Source organism: Crinia signifera, chromosome 5 (genome assembly GCF_055691185.1).
Source record: "Crinia signifera chromosome 5, ASM5569118v1, whole genome shotgun sequence".
Classification (NCBI taxonomy): domain Eukaryota; kingdom Metazoa; phylum Chordata; class Amphibia; order Anura; family Myobatrachidae; genus Crinia; species Crinia signifera.
In genome coordinates, this window is record NC_139221.1 from 292,632,886 (window position 1) to 292,643,342 (window position 10,457).

General features: G+C 48.3%; 1 protein-coding gene across 1 annotated transcript; it reads right to left on the reverse strand.

Moving 5' to 3' along the window:
- Nucleotides 1–8,847: 8,847 nt before the first annotated feature.
- Nucleotides 8,848–10,145, reverse strand: PTF1A (pancreas associated transcription factor 1a). The gene is made up of 2 exons (XM_083186391.1): nucleotides 9,542–10,145; nucleotides 8,848–9,053 (listed from the first exon to the last, which is right to left on the reverse strand). Exons 1-2 carry the CDS (start codon nucleotides 10,143–10,145, stop codon nucleotides 8,848–8,850), a joined length of 810 nt encoding a protein of 269 aa, XP_083042517.1.
- Between the last annotated feature and the right edge of the window lie 312 nt (nucleotides 10,146–10,457).

Below are 10,457 nucleotides of genomic sequence, written 5' to 3' on the forward strand. Positions count from 1 at the left end.
GTTCTGTTGGGGCTGATGCACTGTTGGGGCTGATGCACTATTGGAGCTGATGCACTGTTGGGGCTGATGCACTGTTGGAGCTGATTCAGTTTTGGAGCTGATTCAGTTTTGGAGCTGATTGCAGTGTTGGAGCTGTTGCAGTGTTGGGGCTGTTTCTCTGTCGGGGTAGATGCAGTGGTGGGGCTGATGCCGTTTTGGGACTGATGCAGTGTTGGGGCTGATGAAGGGTTGGAGCTGATGCAGTGTTGGTACTGATTCAGTGTTGGGACTGTTGCTTTGTCAGGGCCAATGCACTGTTGGGGCTGGTGAAGTGTTGGGGATGATGCACTGTTGGGGCTGATGCACTGTTGGGGCTGATGCACTGTTGGAGCTGATGAAGAGTTGGGGCTGATGCACTGATAGGGCTGATGCACTGTTGGGGCTGATGCACTGTTGGAGCTGATGCACTCTTGGGGCTGAAGCATTGTTGGGGCTGATGAAGTGTTAGGGCTGATGGAGTTTTTGTGCTGATTCAGTGTTGGAGCTTATGCACTGTTAGTACTGATGCTGTGTTGGAGCTGATGAAGTGATGGGGCTGATGAAGTGTTGGGGCTGATGCAGTGTTGAAGCTGATGCACTGTTGGGGCTGATGCAGTGTTAGGGCTTATGCACTGTTAGGGCTGATGCAGTGTTGGGGCTGATGAAGAGTTGGGGCTGATGCAGTATTGGAGCTTATGCACTGTTAAGGCTGATGCAGTGTTGGGGTTGAGACAGTGTTGGGGCTGATTCCGTTTTGGAGCTGATGCAGTGTTGGGCTGTTGCTCTGTTTGGGTAGATGCAGTGGTGGGGCTGCTGCAGTTTTGGGACTAATGCAGTATTGGGGCTGATGAAGTGTTGGAGCTGATGCAGTGTTGGTACTGATTCAGTGTTGGGGCTGATGCTTTGTCAGGGCCGATGCACTGTTGGAGCTGATGAAGTGTTGGGGATGATGCAGTGTCGGGTCTGATGAAGAGTTGTAGCTGATGCACTGTTAGAGCTGATGCACTGTTGGGGCTGATGAACTGTTGGAGTTGATGCACTGTTGGGGCTGATGCAGTGTTGGAGCTGATGCACTGTTGGGGCCGATGAAGTGTTAGGGCTGATGCACTGTTGGACCTGATGCACTGTTAGGGCTGATGCAGTGTTGGAGATGATGCAGTGTTGAGGCTAATGTACTGTTTGAGCTGATGCACTGTTTGGGCTGATGCAATGTTGGGTCTGATGCAGTGTTGAGGCTGATGCACTGTTTGGGCTGAGGCAGTGTTGGAGCTGATGCACTGTTGTGGCTGATGGAGTTTTTGTGCTGATTCCGTGTTGGAGCTTATGCACTGTTGATGCAGTGTTGGAGCTGATGAAGTGATGGGGCGGATGAAGTGTTGGGGCGGCTGCACTGCTGGAGCTGATGTACTGTTGGAGCTGAAGCACTGTTAGGGCTGATGCACTGTTATGGTTGATGCACTGTTAGGGCTGATGCAGTTTTGGTGCTGATTCAGTGTTGGAGCTAATGCACTGTTAGGACTGATGCACTATTGGAGCTGATGCAGTGTTTAGGCTGAATCACTGTTGGGGCAGATGCAGTGTTGGGGCAGATGCAGTGATGGGCATGATGCAGTATTAGGGATGATGCTGTGTTGGGGCTGATGCACTGTTAGGGCTGATGCAGTGTTTAAGCTGATGAACTGTTGGAGCTGATGCAGTGTTGGGGCTGAATCACTGTTGGGGCAGATGCAGTGTTGGGGCAGATGCAGTGATGGGGATGATGCAGTGTTTGGGATGATGCTGTGTTGGGCTTGATGCACTGTTAGGGCTAATGCAGTGTTGAAGCTGATGCACTGTTGGGGCTGATGCAGTATTGGGGCTGATGAAGAGTTGGGGCTGATGCAGTATTGGAGCTTATGCACTGTTAGGGCTGATGCAGTGTTGGGGTTGAGACAGTGTTGGGGCTGATTCCGTTTTGGAGCTGATGCAGTGTTGGGGCTGATGCACTGTTGGGGCCGATGAAGTGTTAGGGCTGATGTAATGTTGGAGCTGATGCACTGTTAGGGCTAATGCAGTGTTGGAGCTGATGCAGTGTTGGGGCTAATGTACTGTTTGAGCTGATGCACTGTTTGGGCTGATGCAATGTTGGGTCTGATGCAGTGTTGGGGCTGATGCAATGTTGGAGCTGATGCACTGTTGTGGCTGATGGAGTTTTTGTGCTGATTCCGTGTTGGAGCTTATGCACTGTTGATGCAGTGTTGGAGCTGATGAAGTGATGGGGCAGATGAAGTGTTGGGGCGGCTGCACTGCTGGAGCTGATGTACTGTTGGAGCTGAAGCACTGTTAGGGCTGATGCACTGTTATGGTTGATGCACTGTTAGGGCTGATGCAGTTTTGGTGCTGATGCAGTGTTGGGGATGATGCAGTGGTGGGGCTGATGCAGTGATGGAGAGGTTGCAGTGTTGGTGATGATGCAGTGTTGGGGCTGATGCAGTGTTGGGGCAGATGCAGTGATGGAGAGGTTGCATTGTTGGGGATGATGCAGTGTTGGGGCTGATGCACTCTTCAGGCACATCTTCAGTTTATTGAGAAAAACTGCAAATGCATCTATATGATGCAAAGCAGTAGCTACCTTAGGCTGCTCTGAACCAGGCATATCTCACATACTGTACATTTATGTCCCACCTACACTATTGTTTGTAGCCATTTACTTTATTAGTAACATAACCCTTGGGCCTGTATTAGACGCCGCCCTGCTAGAGTGAAATCCCACCATGTGAATGAATCTGCTCGCTGTGCGAATAGATGTGTACGGTTCGGAAGACTTTGCTGACGTGCAAATATGTCCAAAACCATTCATAATCCGTGCACCATTAAACGGTTCACCACTGATCACAGCCTCTGTTATTCAGCAGGTGTGACAAAACTAGCCTGATCAAGGAGGGAGCTCCCCAAAAACGCTTGGTTATGCCTGCATTTTCCCTAGCCACATTCAGTGGTGGATTCAGGGGGGGATACCCCCCCTGTCATTTCTGTCATTTCTGACATAGCTCATGTTGTAGCTGAGGACCGGGACCAAAATCATTTGAAGCACACTCAAAAGTTCTTTAATATGATACTTTAATGGGTCAGGTGGTTTCGAAGATATAGCTGGTTAAATGATATAGCTGGTTAAAGGGGGGAGGGGGGAGTGTGGGGGGGGGGGGGGGTTCTCTCCCCCTCACACCAGAAAATGCAGGGACTAGGATGGTGTAAAAGGGGCCAACCCAGGAATGTCCCTGCATTTTCTGGTGTGAAAGGGGTATTATTTCAAATAGCCGGGACCTGCAATGCTCTGAATACAGCTGGGCAGCCCCCTGCTTTCTGCCTGGCTGTCAATGGCTGTCACTTCTGCCCGGTGGCAGCTGTCCCCCAGTTACTGCAAGCATTTATTCCCCCATGGCAATGAGCATGTAATACCACATGGCAATGATCATGGAACCCCTGGCAATGAGCATGGAACCCCTGGCAATGAGCATGTAGGTAAGCAGCACTTATGTAGCATAATGTTTAATAGGCATTATGGTGTTTGTCATAATATGTAATGGACATTATGGTGTATGGTTTAAAATGTAATGGGCATTATGGTGTACATTTTTAATGTGTCCCTGTTTGAGAAGCATATTGTGAATTTTGACTCAATCTGTGTAGCATTATGTGAATTTTGGCTCATTCCATTTGGCATCATGTGTAAGGGTATAATGGGATCTAGTATTATGTTGCATAATGTGTAGAAGTGGTATATGGGGTGGTACACTATACTCAAGGACACCCCCCCTTTAGAGTGGCCACACCACCTTTTCTGGAGCGTGCCTTGGGCGTGCGCACAACTACATCCTTCACTTTTGACGCCAAGGTGGGCCTGCGTATTTTAAACACCAGGGCCTATTTTTAATCCTATTCCCGTCCTCTTTGCTCTCCTCCTCTCTCGCTGCTCTCTTAGCAAGTACATTGGCACCGCTAACCAGAGGCGGAACTACCATTGGTGCAGCAGGTGCATTGCACAGGGGCCCCTGACAACTAAGGGGCCCACTGCTGCTCAAACCAGCAATGAATTATTGTGAACTTTGGTTGGGGTGGAGGAGTGGGGCCCTGAATTATATATTTGCACCTGAGCCCACAACCACTCCCCCTCCCAAACCCTCTCCTATCATGGTGTCCCCCCCCCCCCCGTGTCATTTTCTCCTGGATCCGCCCCTGGCCACATTCATTCTGGCACAATTCACATCGCACCAATTACCAGGTCGAACTGGCAAGAAACCGTCATGAACCCGGTAATTAGGTGCGATGTGAAAGGGGTATTAGAATACTAACCCTAGAACTGTCGGATCCTGGCCATTGGGATGCTGATGTCAGTCTTCTGACTGCCAGTGCCAGAATCCCATACCCATAACCAGGGGAGGCTCCAGAGGTGGGGCTGCAGCTCAGTTCAAATAGGGGAGCCACACCAACTGCCATTTTACACTGACTCACTTGCAGTTAGCTTGCCTCCCCTAATTACATTTGGACTTTGCTGCAGCCACCTCTACCCATAACCAACCATTATTGGCATGTACAGAGTTAAGTTCAGCAAACTACACTGCACAAAGTGCATCACACTGGCATAGCGTCCAATCTTACATCCTCTATCATTGCCTCTTCCACTAGGCAGATCAGATTGGTGTCTATAGGCGTGTACGGGCATGGATCATTAGGGCACCAGCATTATGGTCGACAAGCATTAGGTCGACATGCATTTAGGTCAACATGAGTTAAGGTCGACATGCAGGAAGGTTGACATTGTCATTAGGTCGACATGAGTAAGATCGACTGGGTCATTACGTCAACAAGTGTAAGGTTGACATTGAAAAAGTTGACATTTTTTTTTTCCGGAATGTCAACTCATTCAACAGAAACACTAAAATGTAGCATCCTGTCCCCTCGCATCGCTCGCTGCGCTTGCCATGCTTCAGGCACGGTGCCTTGCTGTGCTCGGCACACTACTTTATTCTCCCACCATGCCCTAGTGGATGGTAAGGCATGAAAAAATACCTCCTGTCGGCACATGTCGTCTCGACATGGACACCGAAGCATAGCACCGCATTACCTTGCATGGCTTGCTACGCTCAGCACACTATTTTATTCTCCCACCACACCCTAGTGGATGGTAGGGCATAAAATACCGCCTGTTGGCACATTTTGGCTCAAAAAACAGTAAAAAAGAACGTGTTGACCTAATGACCCAGTCGACCTAACCCATGTTGACCTAAATGCATGTCGACTTAATGGTGTCAACCTAATGCTTGTTGACCATCAGGCTGGTGACCCAATGACCGTATCCCGGGTGTACACACAGCGTGATTGCTTGCCTAGCAAGTTCGCTAGAATGGCACCGTGTATACAGGGCTGAAGCTTCAGTTGCACCTATAAGCAATGTTAGAGGATTTCCTCTATATATTGGTCCGACTTGTCTGAGGCACATACAGTTTCTCCTCGCTTCCTGGCAGCTCCCTGGGATTTCTTTAATCCGGTTTGGCATTTGATGTGCCACTTTTATATGCAATTTATCGCATGTAATAAAACTCCTGTAATTGTTTTTATTGTTTAATTAAAAGCCCTCATTTGAACTGTGACATTTTTTATTTTTTATTATATATATATACATATTTATTAAGTAAGACAGTTTACAGGGGCAGTTTCTGCATGTCCTATCCATTTACACTCTATTCAAGAAGGAATATGGTACAGAACAGTATAAAACCTCCTGCATAAAACCTGACCATCTCACATCCTAACCTACTGTTTATGCCCACTTCTTCCCCTTCTGTGTCACCCCTGTCTGTCTAACCCTCCCCTTTAGAATGTAAGCTCTCACGAGCAGGGCCCTCTCTCCTCATGTGCCTTTCTTAGAATATATAAACCTCTGCCACCCTGATGATTGCTTCAGTATCCTGTCCCCTGATGCTACTATCCGTATTAACCATGTACTTGTCCTAAACTGTCTTGTACTGTAATTTGTTATGTGTTTTTGCTCAAATCTATGCTTTGTAAAGCGCTGCGGAATCTGTGTGCGCTATATAAGAAACTGTTAATAAATAAATAAATAACAGTGGATATTTTGCAGCTACTGGTATATTTCAGGCTGACAGTATCACTTGCATCCAAGTGCCGCTCCCAAATATGTGCCGCCCCTAGGCACGTGCCTCACAGGAAGTTTTGCTTTGCATGTACACGCACACACAGACCTTCTACTGGAGTACCCGGAGGAAACCCACACAAGTACGGGGAGAATATACAAACTCTGCACAGTTAGAGCCATGGTGGGTATTGAACCCATGACCTTAGCTCTGTGAGGCAGTAATGCTAACCATTCACCATCCATACGTTGTGAATAAACATTGGCTCCAGTGTCACTTGTCGCACCATCAAATCTTGCAGCTGCCCATTTCCACTTGTGGTGTCCCTGGCTGTCTATGGCATCGTATGCCTTTGCATTTGGGATCTCCTTGCATTGAGATACCCACGACACTTCCTTTACACATCCACTGAATGAACCATTTTTGCATGCACTACTAGCCACTTCCCGGTCACCACCCAGGATTGCCCATCACTTTGCCGCCACAATTCTGATAATATCGGACTCATTGTGCGTACCCTCTGTATAAAGCATGTGCCATAGGGGTTTTAAAAAACATGAACTGTTGAAAAACTTTATGTGAACACCAGCACTGCGGACTCAATTCAGACCTTCTCGCTGGGCTGTGAGTATTCGCAGTTAAATGCCGCCCCGCCGAGCTCCCTCCCAACACCCATGTGCACAACTGCGAATGCGTTCACATCCCTGCACGCAGGGGGAAAATCACTTACCACCAAATGATTCCCCCCCCCCCTGCTCACAGCGCTATGCTCGCAGTAGACTTTCCCAGTGCTGCACGGAGAACCCGGCGTTTTCTGGGACACTCCTGGAAAATGCCTGCGTTACGCTCCCAAACACCCAGCTCCTGTCAATCACCTTGCGAGTGACCAGGGAGGACTAGCCATCGCATGGTCCCGTCACAAGGGGACACCACACATGCACACAGCGTACTGTGTGCATGAGTGGTCTTTCGATAATCGGCAGCTTGGATTACAGATTAGCAGCTCACATTGCAGCTGCTCCTGGAGATTCTATCGCCATTCGCCAGCCGGTAGAAGAGGGCGTGCGTGCCCCGTTCTGATGGAGCCCACCGACGCCCTCCCCGTCCTCCCCCATAGCTGCCCGCACCCCCACTCACCCTGCCTGTCTCCCTGAAGCAGAGACGGGCAGGGAATCAGCTCCCTGCTGCCGTACTGACGGGGATGCACGAGCGTTTGAGACGCTCACGCTTCCCTGTCAGATGTAGCTCCTGTCCGCCAGCCTGGGCCAGCTCAGGAGATCTGGTGATAGGTCAGGCTGGCTGACAGTCGCTCCATCTGTATGTGTCTGATTGGGCCCTGTGTGCGGATTGCATGCGGACCTGTAGCTGTACTTGGTGAAGACAATAAAACCCACCTTTAGGTAAAATGCGATCTACTGGAACTAGACAACGATGTTCACTTCCTAAATCCATGTTTAACCCTTTGATTACCGACGTTGCTGTGAGAGATCCTAAAAATATTCGCTAAAAATGCCAGTGTTGCTCACAGCTCTCTAATATAAATACAAATACGGCCATGTCCATTCATTGAAGTTTAGTTAAATATTGCACCCAAAAAAACTGCTGCCATTTTTAGCGGCTAGTTTGAGGATCTCTGACAGCAATATTGGCACTGAAAGGGTTAAGACTTACTTAAATTTACTTAAATTTGATGATGATTGGCAGTAAGGGCCTTATTCTAGTTCACTCTTTCTGACAAAACCCTTCTTAGATGGACAAAACCATGTGCACTGCAGGTGGGGCAGATGTAACTTGTGCAGAGAGAATTAGATTTGGGTGGGATTTTACTTCAAAGTGAGATCTATATTGCAGTGTAAAAATAAAGCAGCCAGTATTTACCCTGCACAGAAACCAAATAACTCACCCAAATCTAATTCTCTCTGTACATTTTACATCTGCCCCCCTGCAGTGCACATGGTTTTGTCCATCTAAGAAGGATTTTGTCAGAAAGAGTGAACTAGAATAAGGCCCTAAGTGAGCCCATTATCGTAGCAATGTTTAGGCTCTGATAGTGGCAGAGTATTTCTGCAAGACCAGTAGGCACCATGTGAATCAAAATAAAAAGAATAGCGTTTGGAAAAAGATAAAATCCTGCATTGACTCCGAGTATTAGGGAGATACCTGTATGTATCAAAGTTTGTAGAGAGATAACGCAGAGAGGGAGAGATAAAGTCCATGGAAATAAGCTTCTGTCATTTTACAGGCTGTTGGAAAAATGACAGGCACTGACTGGATGGTACATTATCTCTCTCCAATGTATCCCTCTAGGCTGGGAGCTTGCAGGGTTGATCCTACCCAGGTACAACTTATCCTCTGCAATGTTATCCCTGTGCCTTATACCACCCAGAACAAACCAGCGCATTATAATAAAAATCACATTTATTCAAAGAGAACAATATAAAAATATAAATTATATTCACTTTTCTTTTCAAAATGATTACCAAGGTGTGATGTCTTTGCATATATCGAATTAAATTAAATATTAATTATACATTCAATTTCCAAATTTACCTGAACATTATAATAAATATATAAATGTAAGCAGATTGCCATTCGGATGATCCAGATATTATAAATTAAATTGCACAATATATAAACTCTGTACAGATCTATGTACACGCTTCTGTCATGACTGGGGTCCCGGAAAGTGCACTTTTTAAATGTCCAGGCACATAGTCAATGGGGGCTCGTTCTCAATGTTATTTAGGGAGGATTTGCTTAGTTTCCTGGGGTCCTCGGGGGTCCACACTTTAGCTGTTCTGACAATATTTTGGTCCCTGAGTTGCTTTTCATCAGTCCATGATAGAGAGTGTCCGGCCAGGGGAGGGAGACCGAAATCTGGGTCACTGGGAGATGGGGACCCTGAGAGAGGAGAGAGAAGGAGAGATATGTCATTAGTTATTACAGCCTGATTATAATGCATCATCACATTGGTTTGCATGTACAGTACAAGGATCATCCAGCTTCTATGTAATAGATGTCAGATACAGTTGTGACATTGCTGCATTGTGTTACAGACAATTGTATCCTGGACACCACTGACACTGTACAAACTCGGCGACTTTGTTGTAGTCTATACTGATACATCCTGTAATAGGTAAACATTACTGTCTCCAGCTATTGTGGAACTACAAGCACCAGCCCTAAGGCTAGCTTACCAATACTATTCCTTAAAGCACCCTGACAGTCCATGTTTTCAATATCTCCATGTTTGAGCAAAGATAGTGTACTCATTAAGTCATCTGCGCTCAAGCACGAATATCCTTACAACCTGGACTGTTAGGATGCATTGAGGACCCAATTTTGGACCTACTGTTTTGTAAGTGGCTACAGGTGTCCCTGCTACTCACTTGTGCCTCTGTGACAGATGATGACTTTCTTAGGCTGCAGCGAGCTCTCCGTGTTGGGGTTCCTGAGTGGGAGGTCTGACTGCACCAGCTCGCTGAGGAAGTTGATGTAACCGATGGCCAGGCGCAGGGTGTCTACCTTGGAGAGTCTCTTCTCATAGGGCAAGGTGGGGATGTGGGTCCTGAGTCCCTCAAAGGCATCGTTGATGGACTGCATCCTCCTGCGCTCCCTGACATTGGCTGCCTGTCTCAGCTGCTGCATCTCATTGTCAGACCTGATCCTTCTCCTGCGCTTCAGAGCCGAGCTGCACCCCTTCATCCCTGGGGACAGGTCACAGCCCCCTTCCCCGCTGTCATAGGGGAAGCCCCCAGAGGAGGAAGAGGAGAAGGAGAAGTTGCCTGCATCGCAGTAGTCCTCTCCATGCAGCCCCCGGCTGTCCTTATAGTAGTCCTGGATCTGACCAGCCAAGAAGTCCACATCATCTTCCAAGAAGTCATCTGCATCCAAATGGTCCCTGGAGGACTGGTCGGTGAAGAAGTCATCCTCATTGAAGTAAGGGGAAGGGAAGGACTCCAGCCCTGTGAACTGCTCCAGCACTGTGTCCATGGTGGTCCCCAGCAGTGGTCTGGTCCCTGGGGCTCCTCTGCAGGTTGGGCACTCACTGGTCTGAAGGCTGGGCACGCGAGGATTCTTATAACTACATCCCCAGGCGCGTGCCTCTGCCCCCCTTCCCAACCCCCGGCCAATCACAGGGTCCCAGCCCTCCCTAGCCTCATAAACACCTACATGTGCTGCTGCTGGGAGGACGGAGACCACCCCCCTTCCCAGTCCCCCAGGTAGCTGCTGCTGCTGCTGCTGCTGCTGCTGCTGCAGACTGGACGCCCAGCTGCTGCCACCCCTAATGTGCACCAGGGAGGT

Bases quoted from the DNA above. Each gene is read 5' to 3' on its own strand.
- PTF1A (XM_083186391.1), bottom strand. From the start codon at position 10,145: ATGGACACAGTGCTGGAGCAGTTCACAGGGCTGGAGTCCTTCCCTTCC. The intron at 9,054-9,541 runs GTGAGTAGCAGG...CTCCTCTCTCAG, and splicing joins CATCTGTCACAGAGGCACAA to GGTCCCCATCTCCCAGTGAC.